Raw genomic sequence first — 23,317 nt, forward strand, 5'->3', positions numbered from 1 at the left:
AAACTGAGGGTTAATGGAGGGGTTGTGGGAGGGGGGATGGGATAAATGGGTAAGGGGCACTAAGGAATTTACTCCTGAAATCATTGTTACACTATATGCTAACTAATTTGGATGTAAATTTAAAAAAATAAAAAAACAAGTTAAAATAAAATAAAATAAAACCAAAACAACAACAACAAAAAAACCTGATCCTTGTACTTAACATTAATATTAATGAATAAGATCTCTTGAATACTATCCTAAATCATTAATATACATTAACACTTTTAGCTCCATTTTCAGACAAGCACAATGAGACAGAAAGATACTGGTTTATCCAAGATTATGTGGCTAGTAAGTGAATGTATAGCTCCTGGGACCATGCTCTTAAGCATGACACCCATGGTTCACAAGTCTATCTCTGACAGTTTCTAGACTAGATTTTCATTATTTCTTACCTGACCTAGTCTAATATCGTAATTTGTTGTCTTAACTCTAGTTTCATCTCCCTCAAATCTACTCTCCACATGGCTGCCAGAATTATTATTCTAGAAGATAAATATGATCTCATTAAAATGTTTCAATGGCTTCCTGTGGCCCATGATAAAGTACCAGATATTTTACATGCATTACAAGATGCTTCAAAATGTGCCACTGGCTGTCATTCTCATCTTCAGCTGATGGCTCACTGATCTTTGCTTCTGTAATTTTACTTTCATTTTTACCACTGAGTTGCCCTTCTCCTATGTCTCATGAGGAAGCATCTCCTTATTTTCAGAGTGTTTGCTTAAATGTAAATTTCATGACCCCCATGCAATATTATGCATTTCTTCTTTAAATTGCCATAATAGTTTGTACATATTTTTATTATGATGTATGCTAAATTGCTATACTTGTTAACATGTCTTTCTTACATGAATCTGTTAAACTCTGATTTGTGTATGTCTTTTTAGCACCAAGCATGTTGCCTAGAATACAGTAGAAATTAAATGTGCTTTTTATGTATTTATGGAAGGAAGGAAGCAAGGAACAAATGAACTGAATTCTGGAAATATAAATCAATGTCTTTAATATTGAATATAGCAGAGTTTTAGAGGAGGTTATTAAATATGTTTCTAAATGTTAAAAAATACAACATGACCATTAAATCAGAATACAAAAAAAAAATACCTACCATTTAAAAACAACTTGGTGTTTTGGTATTATAAAAGGGTCATTGGCTGTGATTTTGATAGTAGAAAACCTTGTTTTTAAGAACCAGTTTTTAAATAAGTAATTTCTGTGGTGTATTGTGATTTTAAAAGGTTTTCCCATACTTTGTATCTGGTCCTCACAAGCTCTGGGAGAAGATTCAGGCAGGTGGCATGTCTTTATTTTAGGATGAGGACTCTGGGCCTTAAATAGTAGTTGACTTCTCTGAGGACATGGAATTTTTGCTTTCAGATCAATAGGCTTTTAAAAATTTTTTTCTTTACATTTATTTATTTTTGAGAGACAGAGAGAGACAGAGCACAGAGAGAATGAGACGCACAATCCAAAGCAGGCTCCAGACTCCTAGCTGTCAACACAGAGCCTGACGGGGTGGGGGTGGAGGGGCTGGAACTCACAAACCATGAGATCATGACCTGAGCCCAAGTCAGACGCTTAACCAACTGAGCCACCCAGGCGCCCCAAGTTCAGTAGCCTTTTATGCACTTTCTCAACTAAATTGATCATTACCAGTTGAAGAGCTATTTAATATTTTAAGTATAGTTTCCCCAAATTTAGTTATGCTTCCTGGACTTGACTTTGTTAATGCCCGTGTTGCATACCTCATTATTTCTCTTACAGCTGAATGATGGTGGCTATTTTTAGTCCTTTATTTTCAGACCTTGCTTCTCATCTTCTTTTCAGTATCGTTAGAACAAATTCTGGGGCTGCCTGGGTGGCTCAGTTGGGTGAGCATGCGACTTCAGCTCAGGTCATGATCTTGCGGTTAGTGAGTTCAAGCCCCACGTCGGGCTCTGTGCTGGCAGCTCAGAACCTGGAGCCTGTTTCAGATTCTGTGTCTCCCTCTCTCTCTGCCCCTGCTCACTGATAGAAATGGAAACTCTGAGACAGATAAATCTTGTCTATCTGGATTTTTTAGCTAATTAGGTAAATAACAAAGTTATGTGAAATTATGTGCAATGTATGCATGTTATTTTGTTTTCCTTATAGTGTAAAAGAATTCTTACAGGTAAAGAAAACATATACATTTTGAGGATTTCATATCTTCGATGGAAAATATTCCCCCCCCCCAACCCATCTTTAAAAAAAAGAAAGTTATAATGTTCAGGGTCAGAAGTAATAGTATCAAATCTTAATTGGGAATAAAAATTTATTATGTATACGTTTTATTTTTCCTCCATTAGCATTTTGAGTATTACACGGATCATTCATTTCTTCTTTTTGGGGGGTGGGGTACATATCAGAACAAAGGTACTGTTGCATTAAACAGCTGATTCCTGGACTCTGATTAGCCTGGGGAGAGGAGGTCTGTGTCCTCCCTTTGATTCTCCAGACCTGTACTGGCAGTGCCTTTTCTTTTGACTCCGATTCTCTCCATGCCCTTTTGGGAAGGGGATACATACAAAGGTGAGCCCTGCTGAATCAGGAGACTGAACAGAGAGCTGAGTCCTCTAAGCCTAAATCCGAAATCTGAAAGGAATCAGGCAGTGTTGGATTCACTCATCTGTCTTCCTGGACCTCAGGGAAAAGCCCCTTCTACCCCCCCCCCCCCCACTCCACCCTTTTTTAAACTGGTTGGAGTTCTACTTACTCTTTAAAATCTGGGAAATTATGGCCTCCATGAAATTTTCTGTGATAACTGTAGTTGTATTAAACTTTTTTCCTCTTAGCTTCTATTTTGTACTACTTTGAGGATTTTTAGCATAGTAGGTTGTAGTAGGTTTTTATGTATTTGCCTTTTTCTTCAGTGAGATTTTTAAAAGAATTGATAACTTTACTTTTTATATAAGTAAGTCAGTGTTTGTAGAAAAATCAGGAAGAAATAAAAATCGCCAATAATCACACTTACCAGAGTCTCCAAAATAAACACTATTAAACATCATTACTGGTAATACTCACCTAGCACTTCTAAATGCTTTAAAGATTAACTTAGTGGTTCTCAAATGTGCATCTGGATCACCCAGAGGGCTTATGAAAACGCGGATTCTGGGCCCCAGATCCAGCATTCCTGATTCAATAGATCTGGGGTGGGATCTGAGAATTTGCATTTGTAGTAAGTTCCCTAGTGATGGTGAGGCTGCTGGTCCATGGACCTTTCTTGGAGAATCACTGAATTAACTCATTTAATCCACACCTTAACCCTATGAAGTAAGTACCATTATTATTACCATTTACAGATGGGGAAACAACTTGGTCAGGGTCACACAGCTAGTAAATGGCGGGCCAGGATTCAACCTTAGACACAGTCTGTTCTGAGTTCATGTTCGTAATCATGACACTGGACACATGGGTTAATAGAACACAGAGACTCTCTGGAGACCAGAAAGGTTTCACAGTAGAGGTAACTGAGAGTCAAGTCTTAAAAGAATGGTCAAGATTCCTGGAAGGAAGGTTGTGGCTGGGTGTTCAAGCACATGGGGACAGAATGTGTACCAGCCTGGAGGAAAGAAAGGGCATGGCAGTCAGTGGAAACACAGTTTGGTTTTGCCTGTATAGGCCTTGTTGCCCGATTGTTCCTTGAAGGCAAAGGCCAGGGCTCTGAAATTCTGCACCAAGTATCTGGCCTATGTTAATGATCAGTGAATGCTTGCCGACTAGATTTTCTCTTGATAAGATATAATGAACATGACTTTGTAATGAGGAACTAAAATGTCAACACTATTCTGGTTAACCATGATAAAAATAGGCCATACCAACTTTGAGGTATGTCTTAATGTGAAAGTTTTGGCTGCTTTAATTTTGTTATGGGGTGTGATGAATAAGAAATAAGATTTGTTTAATTGCTTTTTAAAATTATGCCTATTTACGGGTTTCAGGTGAAAAGAAATAAAAGCTATGGAATAAGAATTATAGTCTCCTGCTTCCTCTTGGTTCTGGTGACAGAATCATTTATTATTTATTCTAAATTTTCTCTCAATCTTGTATCTTGTTTATTTTAATTGAATCGATTCTGCTTTAGGATAATAGAAAAATGTGAAAAACATTTCAGAGAGAAACAAGCTAGTTTGTATGAAGACCGTTCTCTTAAAAATGTTGTTGCATGGAAAGAAACCATAGGAAAAACAGAGCTTTAAGATTAGCAATAAGTACTAAAATTTTCCAAGTATTTTTCAAATGGCCTTCAACAGAAAGATAGCCTCATGGGTGTATGCCCGTGGTTGCCACATGCACGTACATACTTTTGGAGGGTTAGCAACTTATCCCACTCCTCTCTGATATTTAAATAAGGTGAGGTATGAACTTAAGGATAAGTTTTACATATCTGTCCCATCCATTCGGTTTTGTTGATTAGGTTATTAATGCTTTTGAAAGCATTATATCATTTATGTCTCCCTATCCATTTACAGTTTTGAAGCACTCTTACATATATTTTCCATTGACCGTACACTTATTTTCCTATAATAATTTTTCTTATAGGCCAGCTACAAATGCATGCATATTGTGAAAACCCAGATATAGTGTTATGTGGAAATAAGAGTGATCTAGAAGACCAGAGAGTAGTAAAAGAGGAAGAAGCAAGAGGACTTGCAGAGAAATATGGGTGAGTGTTTCTGTGGAGAAATCTAGAGAAAACATTTCCAATTCAAACATTAGCACATGAATGGGTAATAGAAAATACAAAAGCAAAAAATCAGCACACTCGGATGTAAGCCTTGGGAGGTATAAATACCTACTTTGCATATTAATATGTGAAAATATAGGAAAAACACTGGGTGAGGGCTTTAATTTACTCTTTCCGTACCATTTTCTCAATCTCATAGTGTTTGAAGAAAGACACATTTGAGTGCAAATGCCCTAATTCTATAAGGCTGCTTTCCCAAGATGCAAGTAGGAGATGCATGGGATAAGAAAATTATCTCTATTCAGCAAAAAAATTGCAAAGCCAGTTCATGTGCTGCTGTAGAGAGCCCCAGAATACAAGCAGGCCTATTGGCTTTGAAATTTCTATGCTGGGAGAGGAGTGTGAGGATCCCCTTGGTTTAGGTTGTGGTTTTGTTGTAGAGAATCATCTAAATACTGTCTTCCTTGAGCTCCGGAATAGGATCACAGTAGCAACAGCATTAATTGGCCATGAAAGAAGGGGTTAGCCTCCGCTTGTTAAACATGTCAGGGCACCTCTACAAAGGAATTTGTGCTCTACTTTGTTTCTCCCTCTAATACAATGAGAACTCAAATGTGTATGCATTAATTACCCTTAATGTAAGCAGGAGGCAGCAAGTGGAGTTGAGAACGAAGGGAGGTTAGAGAGAGAGGTGGTGTGGTGTGCAGGAGATGCTACTGGTCCTGGTTGTTAGGCAGATTCCAAGGAGGCCAGAGGAGGCACTTTCTCTTTTTACTTGTGACAACTGCTTTGTTCTTCCTTGGATTGATGGAGGACCAGAAAACACTGGAGGATAGGGGTCACATTGGGAAGGGAGTAGAAGGATAGTTTGGCCAGGCGGGAAGAAGCCAGAGTCTGGGGACAGTTTTGAATACCAGATAAGGAGAGTAGACTTAATCTCCTGGGGGACAGGAAGTTGCTGAAAGCCTTTGAACATGGAAGCATGTGATAAGTACTTGTCTATATCAGTCTAGGGTGGTGGGTGGGTGGGGTGAAATGGAGGGAGGAAAGACTAGAGACAGGGTGGGGCAGAGCAGGATTTTAAGTCTTTCTTAATTCTAGGGGTGGGGCAAGGCAGGGTGGGGCTGAGGAGCTGTGTGTATTCCCATCAACTATATTAGCTTACCCTGGCACAGATTTGCAGTAGGGTGTGGAGGTTTTCACTGTAGGATAGATGGTGCTTAACTGTGTTAGAATCACCTGAGGAGCCAGGCACCTGTGTTCGCTCAGTCAGTTAAGTATCCTGAGTCTTGGTTTTGGTTCAGGTCATGATCTCATGGGTTTGTGAGTTCAGTCCCTACATTGGGCTCAGCACTGCTGGCACAAAGCCTGCTTGGGATCCTTTCTGTCTGCCCTTCCCCCCTTCCTGTGCGCATGCTCTTTCTCTCTCAAAATCTTTATTTAGATACAAAAAAAAAAAAAAAATCTGAGGAGCTTTTAACAAATGCTTGTGTCTGGGCCTTACCTCTGAGCTTCTGAAATAATTGACCTGGAGCAGTTTATTAGGCAAGATTCAATCGAAGAAAACTATACCTAAAAAATTTGTTACAGGGATTTGTGGGAGCTGGTTAAACAGTTTCTGTAAAGTGTTGTTTCTAATGCTGAAGCTTGAAGTCCACAGGACAGGAAGTCAGGAAGGGAAGGTGGGTCTAAGATGAGAGAGAGCACCAGGAAACACCATCTAGGACCCATAATGACACATGAAACCCATGTCAGTACGTGCTGCCTCTGACCTGGATGGTGTGGATAGCTTAGAGAAGCCAGGGACCTTTGGCACAGAGCTAGGCACACTCACTTGGCCCAGGAGCTGGAGAAACTGAGAGGATCTTGGGGAAGGTGAAGCAGGTAGAGGTGTGTTTGCTGGTTTACGCCAACGAGATGAGCCAGAAGGTGAGCAACAATGTATGAGAGCTATGGGGTGGCAGCTGCTTTACTTCCACCCCCCAATATCCCCCAAATCTCTCCTGTGATCTACCCTAACTAGAAAGGAAATTCTGGGGAATGTTCAGCCTAACCAAGTTGACCTGTTACAAAACCACCACAGGCAGGGGCCTGGACATTGATGTCTTTTAAAAGCTCTCCACTTAATTGTCATGTTAAAAGTACCTCTGGTGCTATTAACAAATACTCAGATCTGGGCCTCACCTCTGAGCTTCTGACACACTTGGTCTGGAGTAGCGATTCTGAGGTGGAGGCTGGCAGAGCCCCACAGGAGATTCTGATATGCTCATCTATTCTTGAGAGGCACTCCTGTAATGAATGTAGTGCAAAGGAAAGGGGGAGGGCCAGATACCAATGAGAATACTGAAGTGTCGAAACTGGGACCTGGAAGCTATGTTGCAAGTAGGTGAGGAGGAAGTGAGCGATGAAGCAATGGAAACCATGGACCTAGACCATGCTCTTGAGAAGTATGTGAATGAAGCCAAAAGAGGTAGGGCATCTAGGGGAGCTAGCTAGATCCAACAAGTATGTTCTCAAGTACTGGAGGGGAGCCAGGATTGACTTCTCCCCCCTCTGGGCTTTTTCAGCCTTTTGTTTATTTCCTCTGTTCTGGTTCTCAGGATTCCACATCCTCCCTGGTATCAAAGAGCCCAACATTGCCTTCTGTCTGTAGGGGGAATCTGGGATTGTAGGGAGACAGGGATTGTCTTTCATCTGTGTCCAGCTCACAAGCTCTGGGGAGTACTTCATAAGAGGGACTCAGTCTAAAGTTTCTGAATTAAGTTAAAATGAGAGAAGGGATTAGCACATAAGATTATGGAATCTATTGGAGAAGAATGGAAGGGAATGGAAACAATTTTCTTAGGAATTAGGAAGCATAAAATGTAGTTCTGTAGGCTTTTTGGCAATTTCAGGAGGAGCTATAATGAAACAGTTTAGTGCATATGCATTTCATAAATTTGACATCTAAGTTTAATGATTATTTTCACAGAATCTTTTTTTCATTTTTAATCATTAACATTTTCATTGGCTGTACTAAAGGGCTATGTTGGTCAGTTTATCTCTATGCTAAAAGTCATAAAATAGGGTACAGTTTATGATACATCTTGATATCATTTGTATATTTGATAAATTTGCATTTTCTGTTCCTATTGTGCTACCTTTTCTCCCCAGTTCCTGAAAAAGGATCATTGGCTCACAAATGGTTCTCTTAAATATACATGCATTTGGAGAAAGACTTTGTCTTAGAAAAACTTTGAAAACGTAATAAAGACCATGTTACAGTACAAATATGGAACATAAGTCTGTGTCTGCGAGGACAGTAGATCTGAGAATAAGGATTTCATGGGGTAGCCAAAAATGGAAAGGGTGAATCGAATGCATGATGAAGAATATCAGAAGTTTTATTTTTAGTAGATTAATAATCCGTTTACCTGTAATTCCCTATAATATTTAGGTTTGTCTAGAACAAATGCAAAATAATACTTTCTAGTATGTTATATTGAATAAAATTGTCAATGCAGTCAGAGAAAAGAGTAAAGCAGGTTTGCTCAAACTTGTACTGCTGCCAGTCAAAACAATTACAGTCTACAGTTGCTGAAACACTTGAAAAAATAGCTACAAAGTCAAATATGTTAGAAGAGGAAGCAGAATCCAGTATTGGCAACATTCTCTTTGAGGTGATACTATGGGATTTCAAGCCTTAGTGTAGTGCGGTTCAGAATCACCTGAATGCTGGGGTCCCAAGGAGTTTCTTTATTTTATTTTTTAATATATATATATTTTTTATTTTTGAGAGAGGGAGAGCTAGAGAGAGAGAGAGAGGGAGACAGAGCTTGTGCGTGCACGCGCACACACACACACACACACACACACACACACAACGCACACACAAACACGCGCGCGCGTGCGCGCGTGGGGGAGGGGCAGAGAGAACAGGGGACAGAGGGTCCCTAGTGGGCTCTGCATTGACAGCCTGATGCTCGGCTTGGACTCAGGAACTCTGAGGTCATGATGTAAGCTGAAGTCGGATGCTTAACAGACTAAGCCACCCAGGCACCCCCAACAAGGAGTTTCTGTTTCAGTAGATCTGGGCTGGAACCCAGAAATTTGTTTCCGATCCCCCGATGCTGCTTCTGCAGGTGGCTGAAGATAGCACTTTGAGAACCACTGGCGTAGATGTCAGGTTACTATCAGACGTGCATGCTGGTGGATATTTTCCTTGACAGTATAGTTGGACAAATCATTATGCACAGAATGTGAAGCAGTTGTCTACTGTACCATGGATGGTTGAGGGAAATGTGCTCAATGACGCATCATTGGAAAATCCATGTTTTAGAGAGGAATGTTTTTCTTTCACAGTTGATTAAATCAGCTGTGGTATAGACTGGGAAGGGACTCTGGGGTTGGTACTGAGAGAGTATCCACCACAAGTGGGCAGGCAAGGACTTTGTGAGTAAAAATGGCTGCATCCAAATACCCTCCCAGACTCTTCTTTTTTCACACAGGTTAGTTGGTGGTCATTACAACCCTTTTGTTCGTGATTCAGAGTTGAAAGAAATAGAAAAAAATGTGACTACAAGGAAGGAGTGAAAATTGAATGTACATATTTCATGTGTCCTACAGAGGAACGGGTAGCAATTTTTTGAAATTGAGTAATAATTGACATATAACATTGTATTAGTTTTAGGTGTACAATGGGATGATTTGATACATGTGTTGCAAAATGAGCACCACAATAAGTTAACATCCATCACCACATATCATTACAATTTTTTTCATCTAATGAGAACTTTTAAGATCTACTTCCTTAAAGGCAGCAAATTTAAGACAACTTTTTCCCCACTGGAGGCTGTGAGCTATTGATGAGGAAGTTGCTGAAGAGTTTCTGGATTAAAAGATGTGTTAAAAACATTTATTTACAACATTATTGAGTACAGGCTATTTCTGGGGTTCAAGTGGCTTAGCTCAGGAGCATACTTAGTGTCCTTTGTGCGTTGAACTAGATGAAATGTGGTATGAATAGCTTGATGTCAAATAATTTGATTCTTTGCATACTTAATGACATACTTCCTTTATACAAGATATAATGATGTATTATTGGGCATGTTTAAAACCACACACATAAGCTGAAACTAAACATGCAAACTTTTTCAGAACCCCACACAACTCATTACAGGATCTAGATTTTATTTGGCACAACCTCCTAGTTTGAAACAGTCCATAAACCAGCCCTTTCTTATACATGGTTGTTCATTTAGCATTCAACAGACTTTGAAAAGTAGTGAGACTAATTATGTAATTTAGTAAAAAATTTCTCCATAATATCTGGATCCATACTGGAGCCAAATAACTAGAACCATTTGAAAGAACCCTCAAATATACTTGCTTTCATTTTTGACAACCTCTAACTGTAATCTAGGGTCTTCTAGTTTTGTGGAAATAAGTAGTAGAAAGGAAACCAGCCTGATGTGGATCCTGATCTATGGCATGAGCAGGATCTTGATATCCTGGTGAACAACTGTAAATGATCATAATACCCTCCCTCATTGATTTGAAGTAGTTAGCCATTTTGCTCATTTTATTTATTTTAAAATTTGTGATTAATCTATTTCTTTTAAAAAATATACCAAAATTGGATTCTGCATGCATTCCAAATGACTATTGAGTGGTTATTTTTGGACTGATATCACAGGTAGCTGCACAGGGTTTTTTCAGAAGTTTGGTAATACTGCCTCTAGTAATGCTACATTAGCACCACCATGTGGAGAGAAGGGACAATATCACTATTTCTGTGGTTAAAAGGGGAATTGATACTCTTGAATTTAAGCTAATTTTTAAAATTTTTTGCTTAATAAGTTTTCGGAAAAGCAGAATATTATTCTTAGAGTAGAAAAAACCCATTAGATCATCATTTATTGAGCACTTTTTGGATGCTAGGCTTGTGCTAAGTAAGCCCTTTACATGTATTATCTCAATTTCTCCTTACCGCAATGACCCCATGAACCACGGTTATCCTTTTTTCAGATATAGAGAAGTGTTTGGATAATGTAGCCTGAATGCCTTCTAAAAGTGAACATCAAGAAGATACGGACATAAAAACAGTACTAACTGCTTCCACTAGATTCATCTTTGCCCTTAGGACAAGCAAGACAGTCCAGTTTTCAAATGTGAACTCAAAGGCACATTTCTGTTTCTGGAGCACCACTTATTGTGGAAAGATAGTCTTATTTCAGGGTCTTCTCTGTGGATCTCATTTGCTTCTCTGGCAGCGTAACTATCAGAGAGCAGAGAGGAGTGAATTTTAGCAGTCATTTATTCCTGTAGAAACAAAAACCTCATTGCCCCAGAGTCTTCTAAGGAAGACTCTGAATGATTAGTCTAAAGATTAAGGTTGTTAACCAGACTCCTGGTCCCATGACCTGGAGCTTCACAAATGGCAAAAAAATATACTTGACTGAGATGGTGTTGCTTGAATTTGGAATTAAAATTTAAAGTACATCTTATTAAAAGATGTACTATATCAACATGAGTGACTTGAAAGTTTGTAACCTAATTCATATACCTTGAAGTTCTACCAATTAAATATTTAAGTTAGCAACTATATTAGACAATAGCTTATTGATCTGCTAGAGGCATCAATCATTTCTATCTTAGTATTAATCAGTGAAATAAGGTCCAGTTCTCTCTGCATTTGGTGAATATCACTTGGGGGAATTAGGGATCTGATGAGGACTCAAGGTAGGCAGATGCTTTGGGGCATGAAGAACTCCGGCAAGGATGGATCCGAGTGAGCCATCCTTGATGTAGGAAGGAAGCATAGCATGGTCCCAGGTACTAGGATTTAGGGTAGTTCTGTAGATCAGGTACATTGTGGATTAAATCAGTAGTTTTAAGATAGTTTGAGAGTTTAATGTTGATAATGCTGCTCAGGTCTCTTGGAGTTATGACTGTCTCATGACTCAGTGACAGTGTTTCTATGGGATGATGTGTTCTTAGTGTTAAACAACAAAATTACAAACAAACTTTTGTAACCTAACCTATTTCTGCCTTAGAAATAAGAAACATTTATCAGGGACACATATATCAAAAATGACACATTTCTTGTGTGTCAGATTATGATATAGATGCTTTAAATGTTAACTCATTTAATCCTTATAAGACAATGCTGATAGTGTTTAGTTTTATGGATGAAGCAGGTAAGGCACAGAGTTTAATGGCTTGTCAGGGTTCCATAGTTGGTAAGAGGTTGTACTAGGATTCGAATCCAGGCAGGCTGGCTTCAGAGGTTATGGCTCCTAACCATTGTCAAAGATGTTTGCAACTTCCATGCATAGATTTTATAGTTCTTAAAAGTATTTTCAACTATGATTTTCATGTATGCCTCAAAAATAACTGTGAAGCAATTTTCAGGAGCAAGAGGGAAAAACTGTGGAAAGTAGAAACAGCTTAAGAGATTCAGTTGAATTCATTGGAGCTCAGGACCTGAGTTTGAAAGCTATTTACATTGGATTTTGAGGGGATTTCAAAAAATTAGATGTGCATTATGATGACAAGAAAGTTCTTCTGTTCAACCAGTTTTATTCCCCCTTCTTTGTTTCTTTCCCTCTCTCCCTCCCCCTCCTCCTCGTCCTCCTCCTCCTTCTCTCTCTCTTTTTCTCTTTTTGTATTTCCAATTTCAGCTCATTATTCTTGGGGGGAATGATGAATTTTTCAGTTGCTTTTCCATGAAACAGTATATTTCTGAATGGTGGTAGAATGATTAAGCCTTCTTTTATTTTTATTTTAATTTTTTTGATGTTTTTATTTATTTTTGAGGCAGAGAGAGACAGAGCATGAGCAGGGGAGGGGCAGAGAGAGAGGGAGACACAGAATCTGAAGCAGGCTCCAGGCTCTGAGCTGTCAGCACAGAGCCCGACATGGGGCTCGAACTCACGTACTGTGAGATCATGACCTGAGCTGAAGTCGGACGCCCAACCGACTGAGCCACCCAGGTGCCCCAAGCCTTCTTTTAAGTATGAGAAATTTTCTGTAGACATTAAATGATTCTTCATGGTGTAGTTAAGAAGAAGCATGATGAAGAAAATGTAAATATTTAAATTTTGAGAATTCTCAACCTATATTCCATTCTTACAACAATGGCAGCATCACACACTGTCCCCGTGATTCAGCTCAATAACATAAGTGCTCAATAAATAAATATTTGTTGAATCCCCACAAAGGATGCACTCCTCCCACTTGGTCATCAAATATTGCATGTGACCAGGGGAGTGGGAAAGAGAGACGCATTATCTTCATTTTATGGATAAGGCAACAGATGAAGATGGAATTAAGAAGACTGACAGTAAGCAAAGGTGTTGCCAGGCAGGTTTAAAAACACTAAGAACATGTAATTTGCCCAGCATACTGTTTCCTGATTAAGGTATGTTAGCATCAGGATACAGAGGGGTATGAACATGGACATGGTTGAATCAGTAGAGCAACTGTGTCTCGTAGTACTCACAGATGGATGGATAAATGTTCATTGGAGAGTTCCTCAACCAGTTTTTAAGAGCTAGCCTGGAGCAGGAGAGAAGTGCAGAGGTCCAGTTGCAAGTCCTATCAGCTCCTACAGGAAGTGTGCAGATAACAAGACAGCCTCATGAGGAATCATATGGAGAAATAGCCTTCCATTCCTATACATGTACCCCCTACTGTACTGCTGCTGCCCTTTTTTTTTTAATAGAGAGGGGGTACATGCAACATTGCGAGGGCAGTGGTGGAGGTGGGGAAGAGGGAGAGGGGGAGGGGAGGGACTGGGGGAGAGGGACAGAGAAGCCCCTGCAAGGAGCCCATGCAGGCTCGATCTCAGATCTCAGGATGGTGAGATCATGACCTGAGCCAAGGTGAAGAGTTGTCAGATGCTTAGCCAACTGAGCCACCCAGGCGCTTCCCCCCTCCCCCACTATGGCATCTTAGTGACATGAGAAGCAAAGCAGCTGTGAGAAGAACTGGAATCAAGCTGGAATCACGCAGCTGTGGATTCAAATCCTGGCTCTGCTACTTTGTATCTTTATGAAACTTGGAAAATGACTTCACCTTTCTGAGCCTCGGTTTAATCATCTGTGAAATGTGAATAAAAATTTCCAGAGGTTTTTCTCTGTTAGGAATTCAGTGTCAATTATTTTATTGTCTTCTTTTGATTTTTGATGTAAAAGCACTAGGAAGTTTAAAAATATATATATTTATAAAAGCTCTCAGGTGGAAGCTGCTCCTAGCCAAGAAATAATAAAAGAGGAACTGAAATTGTAATCAGAGTCACTGATGTGGCATTAACATACTAGGAGAACACAGGAAAACAAAGATATTCTCCAAAAAAAGTAATACTGATGGAGAATTGTAAAGTCCCTCTAAATGTAAGGAACATTTAACTAGACTCAATTGCAATACCCACAGAGGTGCTCAAACAACTTTCTTTTGCAGTTGTTATATCTCAGAGCATTTTGGTCAGGTTCCTTACTAAATGGTGGAAATGGAATCGATAGTTTGAGGAAATACAGTTTTATCACTGTTTTCATGGCTTTACTAAGAAGCAGGAAGAATTTGGCAGTTGATTAATCCTGTTTCAAGAACTAACTCAAATGTATACAAGGTGGCCACTGAAAGAAGACTCATTTCTCTGGACAAAAGACATGAATAGACACTTCTCCAAAGAAGACATCCACATGGCCAACTGACACATGAAAACATGCTCAACATTACTCCTCATCAGGGAAATACAAATCAAAACCACAATGAGATACCACCTCACACCTGTCAGAATGGCTAACATTAACAACTCAGGCAACAACAGATGTTGGCGAAGATACGGAGAAAGAGGATCTCTTTTGCACTGCTGGTGGGAATGCAAACTGGTGCAGTCACTCTGGAAAACAGTATGGAGGTTCCTCAAAAAATTAAAAATAGAACTACCCTACAACCCAGCAATTGCACTACTAGGTATTTATCCAAGGAATGCAGGTGTGCTATTTCAAAGGGACACATGCACCCCAAAGTTTAACAGCAGTACTATCAACAATGGCCAAAGTATGGAAAGAGCCCAAATGTCCGTTGATGGATGGATGGATAAAGAAGATGTGTTGTATATATATAAGGGAATATTACTTGGCAATCAAAAAGAATGAATATTGCCATTTGCAACTACGTGGATGGAACTAGAGGTTATTATGCTAAGCAAAATCCGAGAAAGACAAATAGATGACTTCACTCATATGAGGATTTTAAGTTACAAAACAGATGAACATAAGGGAAGGGATGCAAAAATAATATAAAAACAGGAAGGGGGACAAAACATAAGAGACTCTTAAATATGGAGAACAGAGAGTTACTGGAGGGATTGTGGGAGGAGGGATGGGCTAAATGGATAAGGGGCATTAAGGAATCTACTCCTAAAATCATTGTTGCACTATATGCTAACTAACTTGGATGTAAATTTAAAAAAGAAATAAAAAAAGAAAAAAGAAGACTCCTTTCTCAAGATTATATGAAAAGCAGTCTTAATAGTTTAGAAACTATGTTTTGTGAATTATTTAAAAATTTCACATATATCACAGGTCCTTGGGTAAACAAAGACTGATGTCCTTGAGAAACTCTGAGGTGATGTAGAAATCAGAATGTCTTCAAGTTTGTGACCAGAGAATACAGGCTAGAATTGACAAGTGGCAAAGCCTTTGACAAACACAGCCAGAGAGCGTGCATTTTTCTCCACTGTCAGTGCATGTGCAGCATGCAGTCGAAGGGATTTGTTTTGGAAATCCTCATACAAAGCAGATTAATTTGGAACCAGTTAAACATAATGGTTGAGTTGGTTTCACTGGAATCAAGCAGCTGTGGATTTAAATCCTGACTCTTCTACTTTGTATTTTTATGAAACTGGGAAAATTACTTCATCTTTCTGAGCCTCTGTTTAATCATCTGTGAAATGGGGGGTGGGGGACACCTAGGTGGCTCAGTCAGTTGAGTGTCTGACTTTGGCTCAAGTCATGATCTCACAATTCATGGGTTCGAGTCCCATGTCAGGCTCTGTGCTGACAGCTCAGTCTGGAGCCTGCTTCATGTTCTGTGTCTCCTATCTCTGCCCCTCCCCGACTTGCACTCTGTCTTCTCTGTCTCTCTCTCTGTCTCTCTCTCTCAAAAATAAACATAAAAAAAATCATCTGTGAAATGTGAATAAAAATTTCCAGAGGTTCTTCTCTGTTAGGAATTCAGTGTTAATTATATTATTGTCTTCTTTTGCTTTTTTATGTACTCTGTTGTGATAAAGCATTTTTATTTTCTTGTATATTTATGTTCCACTTATTTTTGAAGTTGAATTATAAAGTGCAAAGGTCACTTTCTTTTCCCTCCACATGTTTTTACCTGAATTGTCTCTGTCTTGCAGAATCCCCTACTTTGAAACTAGTGCTGCCAACGGGACAAACATAAACCAAGCAATCGAGATGCTCCTGGACCTGATAATGAAGCGAATGGAACGGTGTGTAGACAAATCCTGGATTCCTGAAGGAGTGGTACGATCCAATGGTCACACCTCCACAGATCACTTGAATGAAGAAAAGGAGAAGGGGATATGTGGCTGCTGAAGAGTCCAGTGAGCTACACAATAACTCAAGGGTCTGTGATCTTCTCTGTGTGTAATACATGGCACAGAGAGAGATGAACCGACGTGTACAAACTGCTTCTCACCGTCCCAATTAGAGCTGTCAATTAAAGCATCTGGTTTCAAAATTAATTTGCTTCAGCTTTGTAAATATTTAAGATTCAGCCTGAGAGTTGTGAGAATGTTTCACATTGCCAAAAGTGCCTTATAAAACTTTAGCCCATGACAGTAGATCAGTCAAGAATTGAGGATTCTGTGGTTACAGAAGAGTGCATTTATTAAGTAGAATGACTAAAGATGCCATCACCTGCCTTAATATAGATCAGTCCAGAGTCCAACTCTTAAAATCTTAGGTACAATTATAAAACAATTAATCCAAATTTAAAAAACCATACTTGTACTGTAGGTGACCTTGTAGAATGCCATCTAAACCACTTGAATGTTAACTAAGAATATATACAAATGTCAGTTCAATATCTGTGAGTATTTATATAAATATTATCTTTAAAATGAATATAGGATAAATTATGGTTATGTCTATAGACTCTGGATAAACTGGATTGACCAGTTATACACTCGCTTTGACTCTTGGTAGGTAAGGAATTGGGGGTGAGGTCAGGGGTGTCTTAATATAGCATGAGCAACTGAAGTGGGGCTTCTAGCTCCCTGCTATATTCCCACTGCTCTGAAGGGTTGATCGAAGGATCAGGGAATTAGATTTTTATGGCTTTATTTCACTGTGACCTGTGCATTTATATTTGGCTTATGTGCTGGCCACATTTGGACATAGCTGGTGCTTATGCTGAAGTTATTTGTGATAAGTAAACATTTAGCTGCTTTTTCTTCATATTTATAATGTTGTTCTGGCATCCTCAGACAGTAGTTTTAATTAGCTTATGAACTACTAATCTTTTGTCTCACCATCATGCTTTATGTCATTGATATTTGCAATTTGTTTTATTTTTTACATTGGTGGAATTGAAGGAACTAGTTTTTAATTACATAAAATGTTTGTTTGCTATTTGGTAGATAAAAGATGTTTGTATTTAAGCAGTTATACTATAGCTGAATATAAGAAAAATGAAGCCTTCTATAGCCTGTATTTTTTATTGAGATCACAGGCATTTATTGCACTTGCTGGGTCTTGCCAAGCTCATGGATTCCTCTGTAATGCTTAACAGTCTTCATATCAAATTCAAGGTAGTTTTAAAATATGCCTTATGGCAGGTGTTTATAAAGGTCAATAGGGGAAAATTCTTATTTATTAAAGTGGTTTAAAGAAATTAGATTAAAAGTTCCAAAGAGCTTAGTCGCTATTTAGGAAGAAATATCACTCATTGTAATTTAAACAAAGAATAAAAGTAAATGTATTTTGTGGTGGCAAATGCTTGGAAGAACTGTAATGATAAAAATACAGCAGTGATGGAAAGTAATTACTTTTATATGGTAATTTTCAAATAGTTTTTTATTGAGTATCCTGTTTTTTTGCCAGTTCCCTCCCACAGCTCCTTTAAAACACCTAGCTGTGGTTACTAACATCTTACATATTTCTAGTCTTGAAATGAAGACTTCTTTTAAATACTGAAGAAGTCATTGAGTCCTGTGCATTTGAACTGTGTTATTTCAGTGAGACGAAGATTCAGACATTACAAGGGCAGGGTCATAATCACAAGCAGTGCCTTTTAAAGTTGCCGTAAGACTTCAGTGAGGTGAATTATAATTTTACTGCTACGTATCAGGCAGCATTTTATATATAGTTAAAAAGAAGACAATATTTGTATGTTTCACTTTTTCAAGAACCAAATGAGCAATTAGCTACATATCCCATTGGCCTTATCTATAATACACAATTAAACATATACATGATAGAGTGCACATGCAGGAACTATCTTTAATTATTGAAATAAATAACCTGTATTCTCTTGGGAAATCACTTGTTTGAATTTGCTATTGAAGTAACATATTTTTTTGCATCAATGTATTTTTCTATTTATAAGATTGTGTAAAAGTGAAGTGTATCTTAAGTGAACTTTGTGCCAATTAAGCTTATAATTAAAAAGTAGTCTAGTCAAGTTTGTGTGTGAATATAATTTCATTTCCTATCACAGTAAAGTTTCAAAGAAGAAGTTAGAATACTAGAGAAAACTAAATTCAGGGATACAAATTTCATTAGATGTTTGATGAGGAGCCAGCCAAGACAACAGGTTCTGGAGAAGGTAATTCAAGTACATTATCACCAAACATTTATAGAACACCTACAGTGCAGGCAGTGTTGTACTGGCCAGTCTCTGGTGAGCAAAACAAGGATGGTAAGGGCCTGAATTAATATTATACCTGAGAGATGGATGCAAGAGACATCAGGAAGGGGGTATCATCATTGGATACGGAAAGAATATGTGGGGAGATGGACTCTGACCTTATTTTCTGTCATTGTCCCCCTCATTCACTATCCTGTGGGCACACTGGTCTCCTTGGAGCAGTCAAGTGTGTTCCTGCTTCAGGAATATTTGCTGTTCCCTTGATCTGGAATAGCTAGTCTTCCACATATCTGTGTGACTCTCCTATCCTTTAAGACGGTTCAAGTGTCACCTTGTGCAAAGGACTTTAATGACCACTTTCTGTAAAATAGCAGTCACTTGTCCTCATGGCCCCAACCAGATTGTTGCTTTCTTCCTTGTTACCTGCTTTGATTTTATATATGTCACTCAGCACCACTTGATTCAGTTACATGTTTGTCTCCATCCATTAAGACATAAACTCCATGACAAATGGGACTCGGGCAGCTTTCTTCAAAATTGTGTTGTCACTACACAGAAAAGGGCCTGGCACATAGTAGGTTATTGGTGGACTGCATAAAGGACTTAAGCAGCGGCAGAAGGGAACAAGTTTTCAAAAAGGAGTCAATGTTCAAAAACAGAGGAGTAGAATTTGAAAATAAAAACAGCTTCAAAAATGTTTAGGCTCATCTGTAAGTCTATATTGGTTATGAGAAATTAGGAAATCTGAGAAGTACATTCTGATCTTTTGGAGTTGATGTCAAGATCACTAACAATCCAAGAAATGTTCCAGAAGGAGTGTTTTGATTGGCATTTTTATAAAATGGAAATTTCTGTATGGTGTTTCCAGGTCTTCTATTTTTGGCAACATTGGTGACTATATAACTGGGAAATTCTTCCACTCTAAAACATTTAAATAATGCTGTATAAAATATAATGAACATATTTTTTCAGAGTATTGTGGTTTATAATTTATTATTTTTTTAATTTTATTTTTTATTTTTTAAAATTTACACCCAAATTAGTTAGCATATGGTGCAACAATGATTTCAGGAGTATATTCCTTATTGCCCCTTGCCCATTTAGCCCATCCCTCCCCACAACCCCTCCAGTAACCCTCAGTTTGTTCTCCATATTTATGAGTCTCTTCTGTTTTGTCCCCCTCCCTGTTTTTATAAAAAATATGGAATGTTTCACGAATTTGCGTGTTGATTTGCACAGGGGCCATGCTAATCTTCTCTGTATTGTTCCAATTTTACTATATGTGCTGCTGAAGAGAGGACTAATGAACATATTTTTTTTTAAATACAGTGTTGGTCTCTCAAAGTAAGGGAAATATCCTGCAACTTTCCCTTTCCCCCACAAAACTGACAAAAACAATGGCAACAACAATGGCAGCAACAGAGAGAATTTAGAACAACCTGATATTGAGTGTGGTTTGCTTTTGGTTTCATTTTGTCAGTATTAGTAGTCAAGGTGCTTGGTTTTTTATTATTACATTTTATTTATTTATTTATTTATATGAAATTTATTGTCAAATTGGTTTCCATACAACATCCAGTGCTCATCCCAACAGGTGCCCTCCTCAATGCTCATCACCCACTTTCCCCTCCCTCCCAACCCCCATCAACCCTCAGTTTATTCTCAGTTTTTAAGAGTCTCTTAGGGTTTGCCTCCCTCCCTCTCTAACTTTTTTTTCCTTTCTCTTCCCCTCCTCCATGGTCTTCTGTTGTTTCTCAGGATCCAAGTAAGGTGCTTGGTTTTAATGACTACTTGCCATTAGGAGAGAAAGCCTTGGGTATGGTGGAGGTAGGGCACTGGAATGGAGAATGCCCCCATCCCCAAACACACAGAAAGCCAGGGCCCAGTCTATGTTTTAGTATCTCCTGAAAAATTTATAACCTTTTACACAGGTTTGCGGTTCAAGTTTATCCTATTTTTTGTCTCAGAATGGCTAAGCTAAGAAATTAACATAAAAATGTGATTTTTGGTTGGTAATTCCTCTGGACTACTTGGTAGAAGCAAAGCAAAATCTTTTCAGAGGGAACATCTCCACCCACACTTTACAGGACTCTTACAGAAAACACTCTACTAAGGATGAACTCACAATTATGAATAAAAACCCATTCCTTGCCCACTCCCTCATCCTCAATCATGACCCAGGGTCAGTAAACCAAAAACAGCAATATTTTACACTTAAGGACTTGAAATAATATAGTAATCAGATGTGGACCACAAAGTAAAAATGTGTAAGATAATTACAAACATAAAAGGAATTGAAACATCTGGAAAAAGAAGTCATTATTATAGCTACAATATTGATCTGAATGAAAAAAATTTCCATTGTGAAAAATGTAGCGATTGATACTGAAAACTTAATGGTCAAAAGTTAAATGGCAAGTTTGACACAGTTGGAGAGAGAATTATTGAACTAGAAACCAGGTCAGAGAAAATTATATAGATTTCAGAGATAAAGTATGAGAGAAGAGATATAGAGGAAAGATAAAAGCTTCAATTTATGTCCAATGGGAATTCTAGAAGAAGAAATTAGAGAAAATAAATGAAGAGGCAATACATGCAAAGAAAAGAGCTGAGGAGTTTTCAGTAATGATAAAAGACATCTATTTTCAGATTCAGGAATCATAGGTCTCAAGCTTGATAAATGTAAAGAAGTATTTTAAGATTTTAGCTCAACTTATTGGATGTAGAATACATATCTTTCCTTTCTCATATTTTCTGTTGTTATAATTTGAAAGAAAAAAAAACTTTGGAGACTGGCTACTTGTCCATTCAATCTAATGTGAAACACTGAATATGCTCATAGGTTGAAACAAGTCTCAGAGGAAACATTAGGGTATGGTATTAAGAACATGGATGAGGGATGTGGCCTCTGACATTAAAGGTAAGAAGGGGAAGCTGGGTGACCATGTAAGTGAGAAGGGCAGGAATTTTCTTGTTCAAATAGCAGGATAAAACTGAGAGTTGGGAAGGAATTGTGTAAATAGCTTGTGAGGACTGGTGAGGCTCTTCTATAATTGTTGATGGGAATAAGAGCAGAAGAGTAAATAAGGATAAAATAATTTTCAGTCTCTTGGTTGAGAGTGAAGTATTGGGTGGGGGGGGGCGTGGGGGGAGGCTGCAATGAATGTTTTGGTACAAACCTTGTAGGGTCAAAAACTCCCCCTCACAACCTGTGGGAGGAATTTCCCAACTGATTGGAAGCAGCCTCCATTAGAGACCTCTCCCTCTGTGACCTAAGACTGCTTATACACAAAGAAAGGACCCCTCTAGCCTCAGTGCAGTTGCCACCTCTGGGCCATACTGCTCTCCCACCTTAATAAACTGCTGCCCTTAATAAACTGCTTTCCTCTCACTACATTCCTCCAGGCTATCTTTATTGGAGTGCAGATCCTCAGATAAATATTTCTCGAGGAGAGTCCAAGAACCGAGACCTCCATTCACACAATGCTGACTCTCCCACCAGTAATATAAAGATACTTGTTATGCCAAAAGGTAGGAAACAAATGTCTATCAATAAGCAACCAATTAAAATGATATCTTCATATAATTGCATATTATACAAAATGGTGAAAAAGAATGTTAAATATTCATTGATAATAGAATATATATGTGTCAGGAACTCTTCTAGGTATTGTTAATGAGGAGTGTGGGGCAAGCTGAGGGCAAAATAAAGGCTAACAGTACCCCCTGTTCACTGGTGGAGTATGTGATATTTCTTGGATACTCCTGGCTACCCAAGAACAAAGGAAAGGGTTTAACTACTTGACATGGTAATGTGGGAAACTAAGGCAAGTGAAAAATTAAATTCCCATTGACTAGTTCTTGAAACAGGCAGAGTGACCTCCCAGTAGGAGCTCAGCTGCCTTGATGATGACACTTTGCTAGGGGCAAAAGAGAATCTTAGCTTAACATTATTCCAACCTTGAGGATCCTGTAAGTCTACTTTAACATATAAAAATTCCTTTGAAAACTTCCTTTATCTCAACTCCCAAGATACATGCTGTCAATCATACTCCAGGCTTATGCCCCTCTGATACACATTTCCATGGTTCCGTGACTCAGGTTTTACTAACCGGTAATAAATGGCATTTCCCTGGCAACAGCTAATCCCTCAAGATCCTGGAAACCCTGTTTCCAAAATACCTTGGAGACTTACTCTATCCCTAACCTCTTCACAACCTGAGGGTATCTAATCAGTTACCTATCACCCCAGTGCAGCCCTTCCTGCACATGGGTCTTGTCCCCATGCTTTATAATAAAATCACCTTTTTGCACCAAAGACATCTTCAAGAATTCTTTCTTGGCCGTTGTCTCCGGATCACCCCACCATCACCCCAAGACTTCATCATTGTGGGCTATAGCTGTAAACAAAACGACAAGAACCCTTGTCCTCATGGAGCTCTTATTCCAATAATGGGAGACAGGTAACAACGAGGTGCAGAAAACGGTGAATAGGATGCTCATTAGTGTTCAAAAGAAGAAAGAGACACACGCACACAGAAATAAACATGTTTATGCACAGAAAATCTTGAAAAGAAACCAATTGCCACTGTGGAGAAGTCTCGAGGTCTGAGGAGGGAACCTTAGTTTCCTATTAAAATGTTTTTACCACATGCGTATTAATTAAAAGGGGGTAGGGAGGAGAAAAGGTTTAAA

General features: G+C 38.6%; 1 protein-coding gene and 1 non-coding gene across 6 annotated transcripts in view; one reads left to right on the plus strand and one right to left on the minus strand.

Annotated features, from left to right (window-relative positions):
- RAB27A (RAB27A, member RAS oncogene family) overlaps positions 1–17,602 on the plus strand; it is a 74,638-nt gene extending 57,036 nt beyond the window's left edge. For all 5 annotated transcript variants that reach the window (XM_042988810.1, XM_007081864.3, XM_015537446.2 and 2 more), the window contains 2 exons: positions 4,606–4,729; positions 16,149–17,602. In XM_042988810.1, the coding sequence (XP_042844744.1) occupies positions 4,606–4,729; positions 16,149–16,347 (323 nt within the window). In that variant the 3' untranslated portion in view covers positions 16,348–17,602. The remainder of the gene's footprint in view (positions 1–4,605; positions 4,730–16,148) is intronic.
- Positions 17,603–19,817: 2,215 nt separating this feature from the next.
- Positions 19,818–19,923, minus strand: LOC122239799. The gene has a single exon (XR_006219185.1). It is a non-coding gene; the product is annotated as a U6 spliceosomal RNA (small nuclear RNA).
- Between the last annotated feature and the right edge of the window lie 3,394 nt (positions 19,924–23,317).

Source organism: Panthera tigris, chromosome B3, assembly GCF_018350195.1.
Source record: "Panthera tigris isolate Pti1 chromosome B3, P.tigris_Pti1_mat1.1, whole genome shotgun sequence".
NCBI lineage: Eukaryota > Metazoa > Chordata > Mammalia > Carnivora > Felidae > Panthera > Panthera tigris.